The sequence below is a fragment of the Monodelphis domestica genome, chromosome 2 (genome assembly GCF_027887165.1).
Source record: "Monodelphis domestica isolate mMonDom1 chromosome 2, mMonDom1.pri, whole genome shotgun sequence".
In the NCBI taxonomy this organism is placed as follows: Eukaryota; Metazoa; Chordata; class Mammalia; order Didelphimorphia; family Didelphidae; genus Monodelphis; species Monodelphis domestica.
The window spans coordinates 241,417,159-241,439,278 of NC_077228.1; the positions used below are offsets into that span (position 1 = coordinate 241,417,159).

The 22,120-nt window shown below is 38.6% G+C and overlaps 1 protein-coding gene across 3 annotated transcripts in view; it reads right to left on the minus strand.

Annotated features, from left to right (window-relative positions):
- Positions 1–22,120, minus strand: part of MGAT5B (alpha-1,6-mannosylglycoprotein 6-beta-N-acetylglucosaminyltransferase B) — a 253,842-nt gene that overhangs the window by 36,610 nt on the left and 195,112 nt on the right. For all 3 annotated transcript variants that reach the window (XM_056814244.1, XM_056814243.1, XM_001371284.4), the window contains 2 exons: positions 6,674–6,805; positions 4,456–4,589 (listed from right to left, as the gene is read on the minus strand). In XM_056814244.1, coding sequence (XP_056670222.1) covers positions 4,456–4,589; positions 6,674–6,805 — 266 coding nt within the window. The remainder of the gene's footprint in view (positions 1–4,455; positions 4,590–6,673; positions 6,806–22,120) is intronic.

Sequence of the window (22,120 nt, forward strand, 5' to 3'; positions counted from 1 at the left end):
CTGTGGGAGTAAAAACACCGATGAAAAGCAACTGCTTGACTACAGGGGTTGAGGGAATATGGCTGAGGAGAGACTCTAAATGAACACTCTAATGCAAATACCAACAACAGGGAAATGGGTTTGAGTCAAGAACACATGTGATAAGCAGTGAAATTGTGCGTCGGCTATGGGAGAGGGAAAGGTGGTGGGAGGGGGATAGGGGAGGAAAAGAAAATGATCTTTGTGTCCAGTGAATAATGTTTGGAAATGACCAAATAAAATAATGTTTAAAATTAAAAAAAAAAACTGGATAAAAAAAAGGAAGGAAGAAAAGCAAATTAACAGCATCAAAGATGAAAAGGGGGACATCACCACTGATGAAGAGGAAATTAAGGCAATCATTAAAAATTACTGTGCCCAATTATATGGCAATAAATACACCAATTTAGGTGATATGGATAAATACATACAAAAATACAAACTGCCTAGGCTAACAGAAGAAGAAATAGAATTCTTAAATAATCCCATATCAGAAAATGAAATCCAACAAGCCATCAAAGAACTTCCTAAGAAAAAATCCCCAGGCCCTGATGGATTCACCAGTGAATTCTATCAAACATTCAGAGAACAGTTAATCCCAATACTATACAAACTATTTGACATAATAAGCAAAGAGGGAGTTCTACCAAACACCTTTTATGACACAAACATGGTACTGATTCCAAAACCAGGCAGGTCAAAAACAGAGAAAGAAAACTATAGACCAATCTCCCTAATGAATATAGATGCAAAAATCTTAAATAGGATACTAGCAAAAAGACTCCAGCAAGTGATCAGAAGGGTCATCCACCATGATCAAGTAGGATTTATACCAGGGATGCAGGGCTGGTTCAATATTAGGAAAACCATCCACATAATTGACCACATCAACAAGCAAACCAACAAGAACCATATGATTATCTCAATAGATGCAGAAAAAGTCTTTGATAAAATACAACACCCATTCCTATTAAAAACACTAGAAAGCATAGGAATAGAAGGGTCGTTCCTAAAAATAATAAATAGTATATATCTAAAACCATCAGCTAATATCATCTGCAATGGGGATAAACTAGATGCATTCCCAATAAGATCAGGAGTGAAACAAGGATGCCCATTATCACCTCTACTATTTGACATTGTACTAGAAACACTAGCAGTAGCAATTAGAGAAGAAAAAGAAATTGAAGGCATCAAAATAGGCAAGGAGGAGACCAAGTTATCACTCTTTGTAGATGACATGATGGTCTACTTAAAGAATCCTAGAGACTCAACCAAAAAGCTAATTGAAATAATCAACAACTTTAGCAAAGTTGCAGGATACAAAATAAACCCACATAAGTTATCAGCATTTCTATATGTCTCCAACACAGCTCAGCAGCAAAAACTAGAAAGAGAAATCCCATTCAAAATCACCTTAGACAAAATAAAATACCTAGGAATCTATCTCCCGAGACACACACAGGAACTATATGAACACAACTACAAAACGCTCTCCACACAACTAAAACTAGACTTGAGCAATTGGAAAAACATTAACTGCTCATGGATAGGACAAGCCAATATAATAAAAATGACCATCCTACCCAAACTTATTTATCTATTTAGTGCCATACCCATTGAACTCCCAAAAGATTTCTTTACTGATTTAGAAAAAACCATAACAAAGTTCATTTGGAATAACAAAAGATCAAGGATATCCAGGGAAATAATGAAAAAAAAAACACAAATGATGGGGGCGTTGCAGTCCCAGACCTTAAACTATATTACAAAGCAGCAGTCATCAAAACAATTTGGTACTGGCTAAGAAACAGAAAGGAGGATCAGTGGAATAGAATAGACTGGGGGCAAGCGACCTCAGCAAGACAGTATAAGAAAAATCCAAAGATCCCAGCTTTTGGGGCAAAAATCCACTATTCGATAAAAACTGCTGGGAAAATTTGAAGACAGTGTGGGAGAGATTAGGAATTGATCAACACCTCACACCCTACACCAAGATAAATTCAAAATGGGTGAATGACTTAAACATAAAGAAGGAAACCATAAGTAAATTGGGTAAACACAGAATAGTATACATGTCAGACCTTTGGGAGGGGAAAGACTTTAAAACCAAGCAAGACATAGAAAGAATCACAAAATGTAAAATAAATAATTTTGACTACATCAAATTAAAAAGCTTTTGTACAAACAAAACCAATGTAACTAAAATCAGAAGGGAAACAACAAATTGGGAAAAAATCTTCATAGAAACCTCTGACAAAGGTTTAATTACTCAAATTTATAAAGAGCTAAATCAATTGTACAAAAAACCAAGCCATTCTCCAATTGATAAATGGGCAAGGGACATGGATAGGCAGTTTTCAGATAAAGAAATCAAAAATATTAATAAGCACATGAAAAAGTGTTCTAAATCTCTGATAATCAGAGAGATGCAAAGCAAAACAACTCTGAGGTATCACCTCACACCTAGAAGATTCGCTAACATGGCAGCAAAGGAAAGTAATGAATGCTGGAGGGGATGTGGAAAAGTAGGGACATTAATTCATTGCTGGTGGAGTTGTGAACTGATCCAACCATTCTGGAGGACAATTTGGAACTATGCCCAAAGGGCGACAAAAGAATGTCTACCCTTTGATCCAGCCATAGCACTGCTGGGTCTGTACCCCAAAGAGATAATGGACAAAAAGACTTGTACAAAAATATTCATAGCTGCGCTCTTTGTGGTGGCCAAAAATTGGAAAATGAGGGGATGCCCATCAATTGGGGAATGGCTCAACAAATTGTGGTATATGTTGGTGACGGAATAATATTGTGCTCAAAGGAATAATACAGTGGAGGAATTGCATGGAGACTGGAACAACCTCCAGGAATTGATGCAGAGCTAGAGGAGCAGAACCAGGAGAACATTGTACAAAGAGACTAATACACTGTGGTATAATCGAACATAATGGACTTCTCCATTAGGGGCGGTGTAATGTCCCTGAACAATCTGCAGGGATCTAGGAGAAAAAACACTATTCATAAGTAGAGGACAAACTGTGGGAGTAGAAACACCAAGGAAAAGCAACTGTCTGACTACAGCGGTTGAGGGGACATGACAGAGAAGAGACTCTAAACAAACACTCTAATGCAAATATTAACAACATGGTAATGGGCTCGAATCAAAAACACATGTGATACCCAGTGGAATCATGCGTCGGCTATGGGGTGTGGGGGGAGGAAAAGAAAATGATCTTTGTCTTTAATGAATAATGCTTGGAAATGATCAAATAAAATATTTATAAAATTAAAAAAAATCCTACATAAATATTGGCTATTATTACAGAATAATATAGACACTAATGTTTTTAATGATGCCTGTCCATTATGGAGTCAATATCCTTTGTTTAGAAAGTTGCCCAGAATTAAATAATTGGCCAAAGGTAGGAGAGGTGAGATTTAAACCTTGGTCTATCAACTCTATCCATGCCACATTTCTCATTGCTATATTCAAAAATCTAGGGCTAGAAGTTGCAGAGAAAGGGCCAAACTACAATGGTTATAACAATTATCCTCAGTCCAGGAGTCCAATTCCTATTCCTTTACCTAGCATCTGTTTAAGAAGGCAGCAAAGTCTGTAACCCAGTTTAGAAAGACTGCTTTCAAATAGGAATCTTCCAGCTTTGAGGCTGGAAGAGGTTTGCTACAATTACTTGGAATATTATCTTCTATGGACTGGCTTATTCCCCAGATGATGGATAAATTAGGTATTTTTTTGTGTATTTTTTTTCTGAGACAGTGTGGTATAAGGGAAGGAGTCTTATAAATGGTAGTTAAGACAAACAGATTCTAATTCAGGTTTGATGAATTACTGTGTGATCTTGGGAAAGTGAACATATCTGGTCCTCAGGTTCTTTTTCTGTAAAATGAAAGATTTGGGCTAAGGTCCCATCCTCTAAGGTCCCATCATCTCATTCTAAATCTTAATGAACTTGGGGAAATCTCTTTATCTCTTAGAACTTTGGTTTCCTCCTCTATGAAAAAAGAAGTTGCATTAAATGATCTCTAAGTTTCCTTCCAAGTCTAAAATTCTTTGTTGTCTCAAGAGAAGTTTCCCTCTTCTTAGACTGCAAGGAATTTCTTCTGTGCCTACACTTTCCTTTCTGAACCCCTCAACCTGTTATCTCTCTGCATCCATAAGGGAACCATTTCTCAGAGAAACATGGTAGGAACAGAGTAGATGCTTAAAAAATGCTTATTCTCTTTCCTTCCTTTTTCAGAGAAGGTAGAGGCCGGGGTGGGGGTGGGGGGAACCACCTCAGTGCCACTCTCCTCCTTTTCTCCCCTTTCTTTCTTGGTTAGAAAAGAGAGATAAGATTCCAATAGAATCATATAATAACACTCAGCACTCATGAAAAAGTCCTACCCCTCACCAGTCCCACATGGAGGGCCACTCACGGAACATCGTCATGAACTGCTTTGGGTTGAAGTTCCAGTAACCCCAGTTAGTTCGGTAACCATGCAGAGTGGCATACTCCTCATGGTTGTATGCAGGTTCTGTCCCAAAGGTGTCAATGACACGGAATCGACACCTGTCAGAAAAAGATAAGGGTCATGAGTCAAAGATCTACCTATATAGATCTGAGTTGCAGTACATCATGCAACATAACAGTTATGGAAATCTTTCTGGGACAGGCTAGTCTTTGCCTCTGGGGAATACCTGAGCATCTTACATTCTGAGGCTGTACCTGGCCTTCTTAAGTGTGAAAAAATTCAGGGAAATTGGAAAGTATGTCATTGGAGAAATAAAGAATAGAACAATTCCAGAAGCTGCTCTCAATAATCTTTCTTCTGCTTTCATTTTAGATGAAATCTTACAATAATCTCTCAGCTTTCTATCACCATTTTGGTCTGGCTTCACTTTAATGGCTTAGAGTAACCTTCACTATAAAGGATCCCATCATTAAGAGTAAGGGGGCTGATTGTAACCTAAAATATCACACAGCTATATGCAGAAACAGGGACACAATTATGGTTCCCTCCCCTTTCCCTAATCTGAGTCCAATAGGACCATGGGGAAGGAGGAGATGGACTCAGCATTTGTTCCTCCAGAAATAGAAAAACATCATTAAGCTTCAGATTTTCCCCAAAAGGAGTCTCATCTCCCTTCTCAGAGACTCAGGCTCCTCCAAGGTGCTTATTCCTTAAACCAAAATGTTGAAGTTGGTGTTATTCCCACCGTGAGAGACTGAAGTTGGGTGGGGTTGCAAAAGAGCAGAATGAACTCAGCACATTCATTTTTAAGAAAAGCAATAATGTGGTCTGTCACTTTTTATTCTAATAAAATCATGTGGGATAGTCAGGATTAGAGGAAATGTAATAAATTGCAGGACATTCCATGCTAAATTTAATTTCATATTTTGCTGGCTGTGGATATATATACCAGGGAGTGATGACATTTGTCTTTCTCAAGCCTGAAAGGGAGGTAGGGGATGTGAAGGTAGAGAGAGGTTAGATGGAGGTGAGTGGGTGAGTTGCTAAGGTGACAGAGAACAGCAGAGACCTGGGAGCTTCTATTGACAGTTCTAGATCCTTGCCACCTTCCCTGCTTTTCTTTTCCCCACCATCAGTATCACCATGCCCTCCTGCCTTGCCAGGCCAATAGCATTTTTCCAGTAATACCCTCCGAATGGAAGGAGGCAGAAATGTAAGGGAAGAAACACTAACTGGGTAGTTCATAAATTGACAAACAACTAAGCCTCGTCTAGGTAGTAAAAAAGAGGTTGGGAAAGAAGGGAAAAGAGAGAAAAAAGGAGCAGAGAAATTTCTGCATTCCTCTCATCTATATTTAAATATGTCATGGCAGAGCAGGTAGGGGTACCAGGAGATGTAGTGGTACAAGATTCTGTTTCTGTTCTCTTCTAGTGAGGAGGTTGATGAACCAAGAACAAATGATGATTGAATTGAATTTATACACCCATGTCCCCTCCAGCATTAATCTACAGATAGATTTCTCCTCCGGCAAGAGTAGCTTGTCTGACCAATCAGTGCATAGGGGTAATGTAGGAGAAGAAATGAGGTGATTTATTCTTAAGCAGATAGGACATGGCGCAAGAAAAAAGTTATATGCCATGTAGAAGAGTCAACGAGATCATCAAAGGTACATACCAGTCTTAATAAACTGCAACAAGACATTCTTGTGAGGCATCCCTAAAATTTTAAATTACTTTGAATTTCATTTTTTTAATGTGAAAAAAGTGTACTAATCTTATCCAGATAACTTAAAATATGAAAGCTAGATCTCTAAATGGACTCAATCTCATTTAATAGCTCAAGTACTCATATAACATGCAAAAAACACCCTTGAACTTGCTAATTTAATTGGTATATAATTATATAATATGTAATATAATGAATAAATTATTAGCACTTGCTAATTAAAATTTTTTTTAAACACCAAATAACCCCAGAAACAATGTTGAAGGTCAATATGAAAAGTAGGGATTAGAATTAGTGGATGTTCCCTTCTGAAAACTATATACCTGAAGTTATAGTAATGAGAGAAGTAATGGATTTGAAAACCCTTAGTGAACTCATTTACATGCTTATTCACATGCCTAGCAATCTCTCAACCCCTCCAGATCTCCCCATCTCTGGCCCAACATTTGCCTCTCACCTGTATTTCTTGAAGGAGAGTCCCATATGCTGTTTCATTTGCTGCAGGCCATGGTAGTCAGTATAGATGAGGTCAAATGGTAGGGGCACTGTGAGTGGACAGTTTCCCCGGCCTGGCGGTACCCCTAAATTACTGAGAAAGGAATCCATGAGAATTTGGGCCAAGCTGGCACTCAGGAAGGGGCAATCTTGTTGCCCCCAACCAAGTCTAGTTTGATAATAATATAATTGTCAATATTAATTAATTGCTATTAATTACTAATAATAAGAATGGTTTACCAAATTGTCAAATGAGGTTTAACTTCATTCAAAAAGCATTAAGTATCTAGTATGCTCAAAGCATTGTGCTAGGCGATGGTAATATAAATATAGAAACAAAACAGTCTCTGTCCTAAAGAACCTTGTTTAGGCAGTTAGGTGGCACATAGAGTGCCAGACCTGGAGTTGGGAAGATCTGGGTTCAAATCTGACCTCAGATGCTTCCTAGCTGTATGATCCTTAATTCCAATTGCCTAGCCTTTACTGCTCTTCTGTTTTAAAATTGATATTAAGATAGAAGGTAAGAGTTTTTAAAAAGAATCTTATATATTCAAAATAATTATAATTTCAGAGTATATTAATAACTGGGGAGAATTGGCATATTCTTTATTCCTGCACTTGAGCTAAGCTTTGAAGAAATTTAGGTATTCTAAGAGGTAGAGGTGAGAAGTATGGGGGCAAGGGGGAAATCTGTGCAAAGGAACAGATATGAGAAATGCAATGCAATATGTATATATATATATGGATATATATGAGGAATAATGAATAAGTAGACAAGTTTGATTAAAATATAAAGTGCATTAAAGGGGACTAATATATAATGCCTGGAAAGGCAGACTAGAGCCAGATTGTAAATGGCTTTAAATGTTTGGACATAGAAGTTTATATTTGACCCATCTAGCTGAGTTGCTCTGCCCTGCAAGGAACCAGCCCAGCAACTTGGCTACATTGATGCAACCTCCCACAGTGAACTTTATGGGTCTACTGGCTGATTATTAAATTGAACTACAGATAGTTCAAAATATTGAAGGGAGGAAAGGTAAGACCAGAGTAGGTGTAATGGCTTAGTAAAAGGATAGAGACTAGACATTTCATTGAGGCTAGAGAGTAGTTTTGGAGAGTTGGTATAGCCATAGGGAAAAGATGGAAAGGTTTATGGTTAGATAAAAAGAATTAGGGCAGTTAGGTGGTTCAGTAGATAGAGCTGGGTTTGGAATTAGGAAGACTAATTTTCATGAATTCAAATATAGCCTCAGACACTTGCTAACTGTGTGACTGTGGGTAGGTTATTTAACCCTATTTGGCTCAGTTCTTCATCTGTAGAATGAACTGGAGAAGGCAATTGAAAATTACTCTTTGCCACCTTTTCAAGAAAACTCCAAATGAGGTCACAAAGAATGGGACACAAATGAAATAGAATTTCAGTGTTTATTGGATCATAGATTTAGAGCTGGAAGGAACTTTGGGACCCAGAGAAATTGTGATTTGCCTGAGGTCACACAGATAGTAAATAGTGTGTGTGCATGTTAAAAGCCTACTTTAAAAATAATAAACTTGGAAATATAAAGAAATTATATTTCTCTAGGAGAAAACAAGACCTTACAGATTTCCTTGTTTAAAAGGGGAAAAGTTGAAGACAAAAAGATCTTTCACAAGGAAAGGAAATTAAATGTAGAGATAAACCTTTTGCCAAGCTTGTTAAGAATATTGCCTACTCCATTGCTGAGGTGATTGGGTTATAGCCCCACCTAAAGACAGATTCTTTTACTTGTTCCCTGAAGGGATTAACCTTAGACCCACCCAAAAAAGCATCTTTTTTTTTTTTAAATTACAGAATTCCAAAGAGATTTTTGATATTGATCTGAGAGGAGTGCCATATATTCCTAGAGGAGAATGGTATAGGAAAGAAAGGGATAGTGACTTTGTTGCTCAACTATTTTGGAATGTCAACCCCAAAGCACTTATTTTAACATATTATAAGCTTTTTCTTGTTCAATATTCCTATAGATTTTACCTCAAATTGTCTTGGAGCAAAGAATCATGTATGAGGCATGGGGGAAGCTATGCCCATTTGGACATCTTTCTCTCTCCACTCCTTCCTATCCCCCACTTCTGTCTTGGTTTCCCTGTTACTTTTCTAAGCCAGAAATGACTTAGATATTAGATTAAATCATTCCTAACAAACTTGTGACTAAAGTGCAGAGTATAGTATTAATATTTTTTCTTTGAGAGAAGCAGAACCAAGACTTTTAACTCCAAATCCATCATGTTTTCTATGGTGCCATAGTGTGGAGTTGGAACATGTGTGAGTGATACATATTAAATATGACCATCCCTGTGGGTAGCTGAAGTGAAGAAAGAAAGAATTAGAAAAAAAGAACTAGGAATCTAGGGCAGGTGAGAGGACATCAAGAAGCTGAAGGATTGGAGTGGAAACTGAGTTAGGTACCAAACTTAAGTATCTACTCTTTATAGTGCCAATATTAGAACGTCCAAATTTCCAAATATTCTGCAACGACTCAATTAAGCCCTCTTGCTACCCCTTTTCTCCCCTCCCCCACCATTCTCCAAACACTCTACTTCATATCTTGACTTGGTTTTCTAAGTCTCAGAAAATGACTCTTAGCCTCCAGTGACCAGCAATTCAGTGTGGAAAACAAATTCTCAAATGAGAAGAACCCAAAGGTTCAGTTTAACTCCTACTTTCTTTCCTAGTCATAGGAGCAGCTTCCCCCATCCACAATCCTATGTGTACAAACTCCAAATTTGGGAGAGTATGAGGCCATGTCCTTCGAGATGAGATCACACAGATATGACAATCCCACTCCCTCTCTTCCCCTTTCCATCCTCCTGCACTTGCTTTAACCTAGCACGCAAATAGAATAATTTTGTTGGAAAAGATTCAGTACTTCTAATCTAGACTCACATTCTGTCTAGAGGCTATCCTTCCATTGTTAATTCACATCACTCTGCTTCACAGCCCCATTTTAGCCAATCTGGCCTATTTGCTTTTCAAAAGCCATTCATTATTCCTACTTCCTCACCTTCTATATACTTTTCAAACTTCTACCATCAGGCTTTGATCTCATTCTTAACTTGTCTGTCCAAGGGTATCAATCTCCAATTTCTCTACTTGTTTTGCCAGCAAATCACTATGGTCTTACTTTTCTCTCTTCAAAAGCTTAGTTGTTTGCAAAATAATTTGACACTCAGACTCCTACCCTATTTGAGTTGACCTTTGTCTTATTACTAAATCACTGATTTTACCCTTATGCTAATTCCTAATCAGTATTATCTGGTTTAAAGTGATTCCATTGGAGAAGTGATTGTTTCTTTTGTATTATCAATCTTAATACATGGTATGATTAGGAGTAATTATATTGGATTAAATAGTTGAATAGATTCTTTAAACTTGTAGAGGTCCTCTACCCATGTTATCCTGGAAGTATCAGCATGGGTAAGAATTCAGACCTCTACCCAAAGTCCTCGATGATGGCATGTCCTAAGCCTCTGTGGAAAGTCCCCAGGTTATTTTAGGAGCCCTTCAGCTACTTGTCATTCCCTTTGTTGCCTAACATTTGGTGATCTGCCTCCCCACAAGCCCATTGCCAAAGCCCATTGCTCTGTGACCATGATCTGGTAGGATGAAGGTCTGCCAGTCTACCACTGAGAATTTGTATTTTGTGCTGCCCCATCTGGACTTGAGGATTAAAAAACTTGTTTTTAAAAAGAGCATAAAAGAGTTTCAGATCATGAAGAAGGTTTGGGATCCTATTTGTTGAAAGGGGCCAGATCCCTTTAGCAAATAGTTTTTGATTTGGAGCTCTGCCTTAGTTGTTTTATTGCAGATAGGACAAGTTTTTGGTGTTACAGTTTCTAGGCAACAACAAATATTTATAGAGCAGCACTGGGGATTCAAAGAGGGTCTGTAGGAACTCAGAGGGAAGCACTGGCATTAAAAGGAATCAGGAAAAGATTTCTTGCAGAGGGTGGGAATTTAGCAGACACTTGAAGAAAGCTAAGGAAGCCAGGAGGTAAAGATGAAGAGGGAAAAAATTCCAGGCATGGGGGATAGCCAGTGAAAATGTGTTAAGGAAGGAAATGGAATGTGTTGTTTGAGGGATAGAAAGGAGACCAGTGTTATTAGGTCTTAGAGTTTTTGGAGAAGAGAAAGATAGAAGAGTGGAAAAACAGGAAGGAGTCAAGTTATGAAAGGCTTTAAAACACAGAGTGCAGTATTTTATATTGGATGCTGGAGGTAATAGGGAGCCATTGAAGTTTTTTGAATAAAGGGGTGATATAGTCACATCTGCACTTTAGGAAGATCACTTTGGCCTCTGAGTGTTAGCTAGATTACAGGAAGGAGGTATTTGAAGCAGAAAGACCAGCCAGAAGCCTGTTGCAATATTCCAGGTGTGAGATGATGAGGACCTGCCCCAGGATGATATCAAAGGAAAGTGTCCAGAGAGAAGGGGATAAGAGAGATGTTATGGTAAACTTGAGAGGAATTGGCAAGATATTGGATACCTAGGTTGAAAACCTGAGTGCCTGGGAAAATAGTGGTAATATCCTATGGATTATAAAAGAGAGGGTAGGAAGTGGGGAAAATTTGTGAGGGAAAGATTAAATTCAGTTTTTGGACATGTTGAGTTTGAGATGGTTAATAGGCAGTTGGAAATGTGAAATGTGAGACAGGAAGTCAGGAGAGAGGATAGGGCTGGATCTGAGAACTATCTGCATAAAAAGATGATAACTGAATCCAGTAGAGCTGATGACATCACAAAGTAAAATAGTATGGAGGAAGAAGAGTGCCCTGGGAAGAACATTGGAGGACTACCAGGGTTAGTGGGCAAAGGCCTGAACAATAATCCATGTAAGAGGCTAAGGAGTGTTCAGAGAGGTAAGAAAAGAACCATGTCAGATAGTGTTAAAAAAAAAAAAGAACAAAATTAGGGATAAGAGAGAACTAAGGAGATGAGAGTCATGGACCAGGTCAAAGACTATAGAGGGAACAAGAAGAATGAGGAATGAGAAAATAACATTTAGCACTGACTTTTTGTCAATTCCCACCTTTCTGGACCTCTCTGCCTCTTTTAACACCATTCATCACTCCTATTTTGGGATACTTTCTCCTCCCTCAGCTTCTATGAAAATACCTACTATGAGTTTTCCTTTTACCTGTCCTTCTGTCTTCTTTGTTAGTTCATGTGCCATTTAATGTGGGTTTCCCTAAAGCTCTGTCCTAGACTATTCTTTTCTTTCTTTTTGCTCCCTCTTTTGGTAATCACATTTGCTCCTATGGGTTTAATTATAATTTCCATGCTGATTACTATAAAATCCATAGATAAACACCTGATCATAATGTTTTCAGTTAGGTGTTCCAAAGGCTTCTCAAACTTAATATGTTTTAAACAAAACTGATTTCTTTTCCTCCCTAAATCAATAGTCTTCTAAATATCCCTAAGTCTATTAAGGTCACCATCATCCTTTTAGTCCCCTGGGTTTGAAGTCTCTGAGTCATCCTCAGCTTTTCACTTTCTCTTTATCTCCCATATCCAATCCATTACCAGGTCTTTTTGATTCTATTTCTACATTTACCATACTTCTTTCCATTTACAAGTTTACCAGCTTAGTTCAGATCACCTCACTAACTCTTACTTGGACTTTCCTAGTCCCCTTACTTTCAGGTTCTCCCTTTTCCAGCTCATTCTTCATATTCCTACAAAACTACCTTTCTTTATTCAAATTGGTGGTACAGTGGAAAGAGTGCAGGACAGAAGAATCATCTTCCTGAGTTCAAATCTGGACTTGAACACTTCCTAGCTGTGTGACTTTAGGCAAGTCACTTCATTCTGATTACTTCAATTTCCTCATCTGTAAAATGAGCTGGAGAAAAAAATGGCAAACCACTCAGGTATCTTTGCCAAGAAAACTCCAAATGGGTTAGTAAAGAGTTGGACATGACTAAAATGACTGAACAATAAAAACAACATTTAGATCTGACCTCGTCTAAGACTCTTTAGTGGCTCTCTAGTGCCTCAGGAATTAAATACTCCTTCAGTATTTTCAGTACCCTGACTGCAGGGTACTGGTGTGTTATTCTCAGAATGAGTATTCAGGTTCAAAGGCTAGTTTGATACCTTTTGTTGATTAAGATCTGTGGGACAAGCTTGGGAGGGAGACTGATGAAGGACAGAGAGAGCAATGAACGACTTGGTTGCTCCTCTTGCTTTGCTTGAGTTGGTTTGGGAGGGGGGGGAGGGGATTGCAGTCCAGTCACAGGTGTTTTGGATTGTAGGTCAGGGCCTGGTGCAGAGAGGGGATTTTTTTCCCTAGCTACCTAATTTTTTTCCCCTAGCTACCTAATCATTGACACTTCTTAGCTTATCAATGAGGTGCTCACATGACGGAAAAAAACAACTGCCTCTTTTTCCTTCTACCTTCTGATTCCAGGTTTTGTTTATTTGAGTTGAACATTTGTGCTCATTTTTGAGTGAGTCACTTGCCATCATTTTTATATCATATATTATCATGTATTATATGTATCTTCTAGACTTATTTCACATCACTCACCTTCAGGCACTTCATATTCTAGCCAAACTGGTCTGCTTGCTATTCCTGTCAAACTGAGATTCCTCTTCTCACCATACTTTGGCAGCAGAGTGTCCTGAATGTCTAGAATGTAACCCACCTCTGCCTCTTAAAATTCTTGACATTTTTCAAAACTCAGCTCAGATGTCACTTCCTCTGGAAAGGCTTTTCTAAATCCCCCAAGTGATTAATTTCCTCTTTTCTTCTTCAATTTATCTTCTACTTATTTATAATATATGTAAATATAGTACTTCAGTAACAGGATGTAAAATGAGATGGAGAAGGAAATGGCAAACCACTCTATAGTATCTTTGTAAGGAAAATTCTAAATGGGGACACAAAGTGTCAGACATGACTAAAAAAGACTGAACAACAACAAAAAGTAGAATGTAATTTGCATAAGGGCAGGGACTGTTTTTTCCACTTTGTCTTTGTATGTAGCCATTCTGGCATTTCAGTTAATTAGTTAAGTCAATTAACCTCTTTCTGCCTCAGTCCCCTCATCTATAAAATGAGGTAATAATATCATCTACCAATTGGGGTTATTGTGAGGATTAAATGGAATAATTCTAAAGTGATTTAAAAACCTTAAATCCCTATGTAAATGCTAGCTAGTATTTTATTTTTATCATTATCATTATAGTTATAATTATATTATCATTATAAATACATGTGGGATTAATAGATTTGGAAACAACTATTAAATAGGAATAGGGAAAAATTTTTTTTTAAATCCACCAAAGATGCTCACTCATCTAAAAATTGACATCTATGATCCTATGCATTCCATTACAGTAGGAATCATAACCATGATACAAAAGATGTTCCGGTTGTTATCTCATACCTTTTAGTCATCTCAACCCTAGACCTCCATAGGGTACCTACCTAACCTAATCCCTTCAGAGTGGAAAAGTTTAGAGAAGTGATAATGTTAACTGAGATGTGGTATATTGGAAAGAACACTGGGCTACAAATCAGGAAGATCTAGATTTTGATCCTGTTTCCACTTGGTAGGATGTGTGAACTGAGACTAGTCATTTCCTGGTCCCTATGTGTATGAAATGAGGAGATTAGATGATTTTAAAGTTCTCTTCCATGTCTATGGATATGAGAGCCTTGTAAAATTATAGTATAAAGGATGGGTATAACCCCATAATCCCTGGCTTCTCCCTATTTTCAGTTTCACCCCGTCATTTTCAGCCTTCAAGAATAGTATCTTCCTACCTACTTTGACTTGTGATACCCTGTGATTTTATAATCTTTCTCCTTCCTTGACCTAGATATCCCTTAAAAAGTCCTGGCACATAGTAGATGAGTAAATGTTTGTTGGCCAATTGATTCAGAAGTATTTTGCAGGTACCAAAAAATTCATACAACTAACTCAGAAAGGCAAAAATAGTACAGAAGACAGAAGAGGCAAATTGTTCCAGAGACATCCATTCGGAATAGGCATCACTCTCCTAGGAGTGTGATATTGGTTTTTTTTTTCCAGTAAAAGATAAGTCTATAGTTGTCTAGTAGTTAAAAAGAAATCCTTGAAAGATTGTTTCTGGCTACTGACCAAAGGCATAGCTGGAAGTGGAGTCATCGAACTTTGGACCTGAAAAGGGATCTTAAGGAATACAATAAGAATTGGAAGAGTTCTCAGTGTTGCTCAACCACACTCAAGAATGAGACCATGAGAAGAGTCCACCTAATGCTCCAGAGCCAGAGAAAAAGAGAATTTTCAATTTGCAGTGACTTCACCCAAGAGAAGTGTTTGCATCTGCTTCATTGCTCACCTCATAAAGAATCTAAATCTTCACCAAGCACAGAAACCAAAAGGGTCAGCTATGAGGAGAACCAGTAGGCAATAGTTTTATCTCTTGCAATTTAAGTTCATTTTTATGGGCAATTTTACACTAAGTAGCTAGTTGGAGCAATGACATGAATTGAAGAGGTCTCCCTTTCTGAAAACCTTTTTCCAATTGCTGCCAAAGAAGGGCATCAATTCAATCCATCAGGCCCCACTGACTCCTAAGGTTGCTTATTAGAGCTGTAACTAGCATGGGGTAAATGGAGCTTTTCTCCATAGCACAGCTGTGGGAGGTAGGGGATTACACTTCCTCCCCAAGGGATCTTCTTCACAGAAGGGTGCACTTTCACATTTCTTTTCCATGACAATTGTCATCCATCACACCTCATTCCATGGTCCTGGTCCTCTCAAGGTTGTGAATTTTAAATTTTCTCCACCCTAATTAGTCTTTAAAATCCTAGCAACCAGCAATATATACACCCCTACTTAAGGATTAAATGTTGAGGAGGATGGCCTATGTCAGACAAGTGTTAGCAAGTGACAAATAAAAAACAACTGACAGACCCCCTGAGCTGTCCTAAGTCAAGCTTAAGGTACCATTGGTACATGTGAGATGCAGGAAGTGATGTAAAAATAGTCTATACATTTCGCGTCACTTCCTCTCTCTGGTCTCTCTCGCGGAGTCATGGCTCTTGCTCTCATTCTCGTTTGTGGAGACATTGGTCTCTGTCAGCAGCATGGGGAGTGCTGAGAGGTGTTTGGCATGCTTACAGCTCTTGTCAGGTTTTTGGCATTTTGCGGCTTGCCGGTGAAGTGACTGGGAGAAATTCTTAGCAGGCTTGGTGAGTGGTTTAGGCTGATTCCTTTTTCCTTTACCTCCTAAAATGCTATCCTCCTAGGAGACCCCTCATCTTGGAGGAGGCCTCGTGGCTGGCAGCTGAGCTAGATTGAGAAGGCCCGTTGGCCTAGGCCTCTGAACTCCTGCCTGGCTCAGTCTGGGCTAAAACAATTTAAGTTCTCTTTCCTCTCTCTTCTTCTTAATTTCTTCCCTCTATTGTAATTAAACCACCATAAAAAATCCCAAACTGACTTGAGTATTTTGTTGGGATTGAATTAATCCCTGGCGACCACTAGTATAATATATTCAGTCAATAACCCCTAATTTTACCCCTTATAAGGTCTAGGACACAACTGTCCTTTTAAGACTTTCTAGCTCTCTTGTAATGGATGAAATTGCATTTTTTTAGTGGGGTTGCCACTCTGGAATCTTCCTCCTGTAAGGGGAAATTTTAGGGTTGTGACTTAATCTAATTTTTATCGGTCACCAGGGAATATCCCAAATAAAACACCCAAGTCAGTTTGGAAATTTTATGGTGTTTTAATTAATATAGAGGGAAGGAATTAAGGAGAAGCGAGAGGGAAGGTGTATAGGATTTCTCCCGCCTGGCCTGTGCCAGGAGTTCAGAGATCTCCGCCACAAGGTCTTTTCAGAAGGTTAGAGGCTTTCCTAAGAGAATAGTGTTTTAGAAGATAAAGGAGAAAAGAATTAGCCTAAACTCCAGGAGAGCTCAGAGAATATGCCTCATCTGAACTAGGTTACTAAGTTTCCCCCAGTAGAGTATCAAGGACTCTCACTGCCAAACCCAAACAATAGCTGCCACCATGCCAAGATGCTAAGATGCTCAGCACGCTGCCACCAGAGCCACTTCTCCTAGAAAAGAGGTCAGAGAGAGGAAGTGACACTAAATATATAGACTGTTTTTACATCACTTTCCTGCGTCTTACATGTATCAATGGTAGCTTAAGCTTAGGACAGCCCAGGGGTCTGTCGGTTGTTTCTGATTTGTCATTTGCTAGCACATGTCTGTCATAGGCCATCCTTCTCAATACTCAATCCTTAAATAGGGGTGTAGACATTCCTGTTTTGTTAGACTAAGCAGGGTGGAGTAAATCTAAAGTTCACACTCCCTTCCTCAAACTTTCTTCCAGATTGTCTGTACAATTTTAACCAAATTTTCCCCAGGCACAACCAGTATAGTTCTGATGTTTCTTCCCACCTAGTCTCCTCAGGTCCCCAAAAATATTTTTGCCAACAACAGTGAGCTGAGTGTGTGTGTGTGTGTGTGTGTGTGTGTGTGTGTGTGTGTGTTTTGATTGAAAGTATAAAGAGAAGCAGGATGAGGCTTTCTTTGGAAGTTCTGTAAGTGCTAGTGATTGGGAAAATATATATATTTACCTAGCTATTTTGGTGGGGGCATAAGAATTGGAAAGCTAGAGCTAGAAGGAACTTCAGACATCATCTAGTACAATTCCATCAATTCATAGATGAGTAAACTGAGGCCCAAGGTTACACAGGTAGCAATTGGAAGAGCTCAGAGTTCAACCCATATCTACTTTCCAAAATACCACAATGCCTTCCCAGAGCTGGGTTCCCTTGTTCCCAAACCAAAATACTCAAAATACTTTTTTCAAAAGTCAGAATTACCATACATCCCTTGTTTATTTCTAGATGTGAAAGGTCAATTATAATAAAACTTTTCATATAAGGCCACAGGACAAATGCAAGGGCTAAGGATAAAAGTATTGGACTAAAAGTTAGAAACTTTCTGTTTCAATGACAACTCTAAGACAGAAGGGCAAGGGTTAGGCAGAGTTAAGTGAGCTTGGACCTTAATTCAACACTGTTTGAATGAGCTTAGCTTAGTTTATTTAGATAGGACAATGGGAACCAGATAGAGAGGGAGACAGAGAAGGTCCAAGGGTGTTGGGGACTGGATCAGATAGCTTGGGAAAAGGTTAGGGATCTTCCTAGCCTGTCATCCTTTCCTAATTCTTGAATATCAATTTGAATACACTTATTTTTGTTCATCAAGCAAGTCAAATTCCATTTGTAAGTGGCCTGAGGGTATGCATCTTGCCCTTAGGCCAGGGAGGAGCAGCTAAACAGTAACAAGACTCAACCAACCTTATCACTGGTCTAATTTACCATTTAACACCAGATTGTCAGTGAAAGCCCTTCCAACTCTTAAATCATAAGTTCTATTTCTAAGATCCCCTTCCAGTTCCAAAGTGTTTGTAATTCCATTTCTAGCCCTGCCTTGTACCTTTGGTCAGTGTCCACTTACACTCTTTCTATGATTTCTTCAAACTCTTAGACAAGTTAGGAACTCTTTTTGGCTAAGAGGAATCTAATGATCACTTGCAATGTGCTTAAAGGTGACAAAAGGAGGGGAGCATAGATTATAATTTGATGCACTTTATAGATATTATCTCATTTGATTGCCACAACAAACCTGTTTGTGTACTATTAGCTCCACTTTACTAATTAGAAAATGGAAGCTCAGAGAGGTTAATTTGATTTGCCCCAAATCACACAATTAATAAGGATCTGAAGGATTGTGTTGTTAAACTAATAAGTTTTCATTTAAAAGTGAAAGAATAAGCCTTCTTCTGAGCAGTTAAAAAAAAAAACGCCAAACCCTTACTTCCTGTTTTAGTATCAATTCTAAAACAGAAAAGTGGCAAAGGCTAGGTAATCAGGATTAAGTGATTTACCTGAGGTCACACAGCTAGGAAGTACCTGAGGCCAAATTGGAACACAGGTCCTCTGGACTCCAGGCCTAGCACTCTGTCCATTGTGCTACCTAGCTAGCCTATGAGAACACTTTTAAAAGGAGGCTGAAGTGGATGAAGATAAGACATTAACTATATTTGACAATGGATTCTACTATCCAGGCTTTTCCTATCCCCCATACTTGGAATGTAGAAGTCTCTAGGAAGCACAATAGTGTATAGTCCTGAAAGACTCAGCCATTGGGCAGAGAATCTATGGCTCAGGTCTTACTGCTCTCTCCCCACTGGAAAAGTACAGATTCCTTCTTTCACTTGAGGGCTACTTTATTTTCCAGAGTAGCATAGCATAATGGAAAAGGCACTGAACTTGAATCAAAACACTTAGATTTGGGTTTAGTCATATTCACCCTTTGATCTTAGTCAACTCAATTCATTTCTCTAAATCAGTCTTCCTATCTGGACGTGAGGGGATGTCCCTGATCAACCTTGACAATTTGTATTTCTGAAATGAGAAAACACAAAACTAAATGTAAGAAATTGTGAGAGCAATTGCAGGAACAGCTCCTTACCTGGAACAAAACCAGCCTCAATGTTCTATTTCTATTTATTTGCACATGGAAAACTGAAAACCTTTAGCGTTAATAACTGGTGAACTCTGAACCCCATAACTGTTTCATGATTATTGGACAAATATACTTTTCCTGTTTATAGTTCAGCCAGCAGAAATGAGAACTTACTCATCATAAACCAGTCCTAAAGTGAGATAAAATGAACTAGGTAGAACTAAGAGTAAAAGAATATATTTCAGAGATGTGTGAAAGTGAGATTATATGGAACAGTAGGTGGCTCAGTGGATATAGAAAGCCAGGCCTGGAGATAGGAGGTCCTGGATTCCAATTTGACCTCAGACACTTCCTAGCTGTGTGACCCTGGACAAGTCCCCTAACCCTAATTGCCTAGCCCTTGCCACTCTTTTGCCTTGAAACAGAAAGATACTTAGAATAAATCTAAGACAGAGAGTAAATGTTTAAAAAAACTTACTTTTAAAAAGAAGAAAGTGAGGACAAAGTGAGACTTTCTATACTGGAATCAGATTAGAGACTCTGCACTGTCGCTTGTTACCATTCAATCAATCAATGAACATTTATTAAGCATCTACCATGTGCCAAGCATTGGGTTGAGCACTGGGGGTACAAAAAGAAGAAAAACAATCCTTGCCCTCAAGTAGTTTACAATGTAACAGGGGAGACAATATGCAAACAAATATATACAAAGCAAGCTATATACCAGATAAATAGGAAACATAATAAATAGGATAAATAGGAACAGCAGGAAGACACTGGAATTAAGAGAGATTAGAGAAGGCTTCCTGTAGAAGGTGGGATTTTAGTTGGGCTTAAAGGAAGCAAGGAAGGGTGGTCAGTAGTGGGAGTAGAGAAAGGAGAGCATTCCAGATATGGCAAACAGTCAGAGAAAATGCCTGGAACCAAGAGATAGAGTGTAAAAGAATAAAAAAGTATGTCAGGTAAGGTTTAAGAAAACCAGAAATGTAGGATTATGAAGGGCCTTGAATTCCAAATAGCATTTTGTATTTGATCCTAAAGATTTTAGGGAGACACAAGTCTATATTGAGTAGGTAGGGGTTGAGGGTGGTGGTGGAAGGAGTGACATGACTGGTCCTGTGTTTTAGGAAAACTGCTTTAGTGGAAGAATGGAAGATAGAGTAGAATGAGGAGGAACATGAGGCAAGCAGACCCACCAGCAGGCTACTGCCATAGTCTAGTATAATGGTTAAATTGGGATTTTGACTAAATAAGGGAGTTATAAAAAGTGGTCACCGATTATTATCCCTTAAGTCAGAAAAACTATTAGCAGCTTTTAACAATTTTGTTTAATTGGAACATTAGTAAAAAGAGGGAAATGTAGAAGGGAAAGAGGTAAGGAGACTGCCTAGACTACCCTAAATGCTGATCCAGTGAAATGAAGCTCTCTCCCCAACAGAGTTCCAATCTCCACATGGGAATCCTAGTCACTCACCAGCAAGCTAGGCAGGATCCAGGCAAGGTCCCAATGCAGAAAAACCCTCCAGTTAAGCTTATTGAGGCAGCAGTGAACCTAACAAGAAAGTCCCTGGCTTTAAGAAGCTCCAAAGCCAAAAGTTGAAATCCTGAAGCTGAAAACTCCAGTCAAAAGGTCCAAAGCTCTAAATCAAAGTCTAAATCCAAAAGCCCCAAGGAACCATCCTCCAAAGAAGTCCGAAGAAGATCCAAGCAGCAGAGACTCCAAAGAAGAACTTGAAAGGTGAAGTCTCAACAAGAAGTCCTTTGGACAGGAAGTTCAGAATATTTTATAGTCCTTTTCCCCCATCATTTCCTGTCCCTTTCCCCACTTTATGGAAATCAATTGCAGTCTTTCAATTTGCCTAGCACTGCTGGGGGTGGGATGGGTGGGGGGAAGCAATGGCCTCTGGAGTTGTCATCCACTCTAGCAAGTGACTTGTGAACTCTCATTCTTAGTGACTGGTAAGGTACTAAGTAGGGCTACTTAAGTTTTTGATTGATTAACGTAAAAGTGGATGATTGATAGACAAAGAGTTTGATTCACTCTTCACATTAGGCATGAGGTAATGATAATTTGCACTAGAGTGGTATTGAGAAGAAGAGCCATATTTGAGAGACATTGCAGAAGTAAAATCAACAAGCTCTGGTGACAGCTTGAATATAGCAATAGGCCATGGGGTGAAAGACAGTGAGGATTCTGGGGATGACTCTTGGATTGTGAGCCTGAGGGATTGAGATGATGATGTTGCCTTCTATAGGAATAGGGAAGGTTTAGGGGAAAGATGATGAGTTCTGTTTTGAACATGTTAAGTGTAAGACAATTCAGTTTAAGACATTTGAAAAGCAATTGGAGACGTGAGATTAGAGGTCAGCAAAAAGACTGGAGCACAAAATGTAGATTTGGGAATTATCAGCATATAAATAGTAGGAAGAATTGGTTGGAGAAAGAACATATTTATCTCTCTTTGCCATCTAATATGGATGAGATAGAGAAGAAGAGGAAAGGAGATATTTCCGTACACTGACACCTGTTGTTGAGGAGATGGAAAAGAAGAGAGCAGATATCTCCCTCTGCTGTTGCCTACTTTGACACAGTGAGGAAGATGTGAGTTCAAATTCTATTTTAAATACCAGCTGTGTGACTCTGGGTAAGCCACTTACATTTTTCCAGCCTCAGTTTCCTCATCTATAAAATGAGAATGACAATTCCCTACCTCCTGGGGTTGTTGTAAGGATAAAATGAGGTAATATCTGCAAAGCACTATGTTAATCTTATAAATGCTACCAACTTATAGTTACCAGATTTTTTTTGTTCTTTTCATTTTTGTTATTACTTAAGCTATGATAAAATCATAAAAAAGAAAAAAGAAAAATTACAAAGGCAAAAACC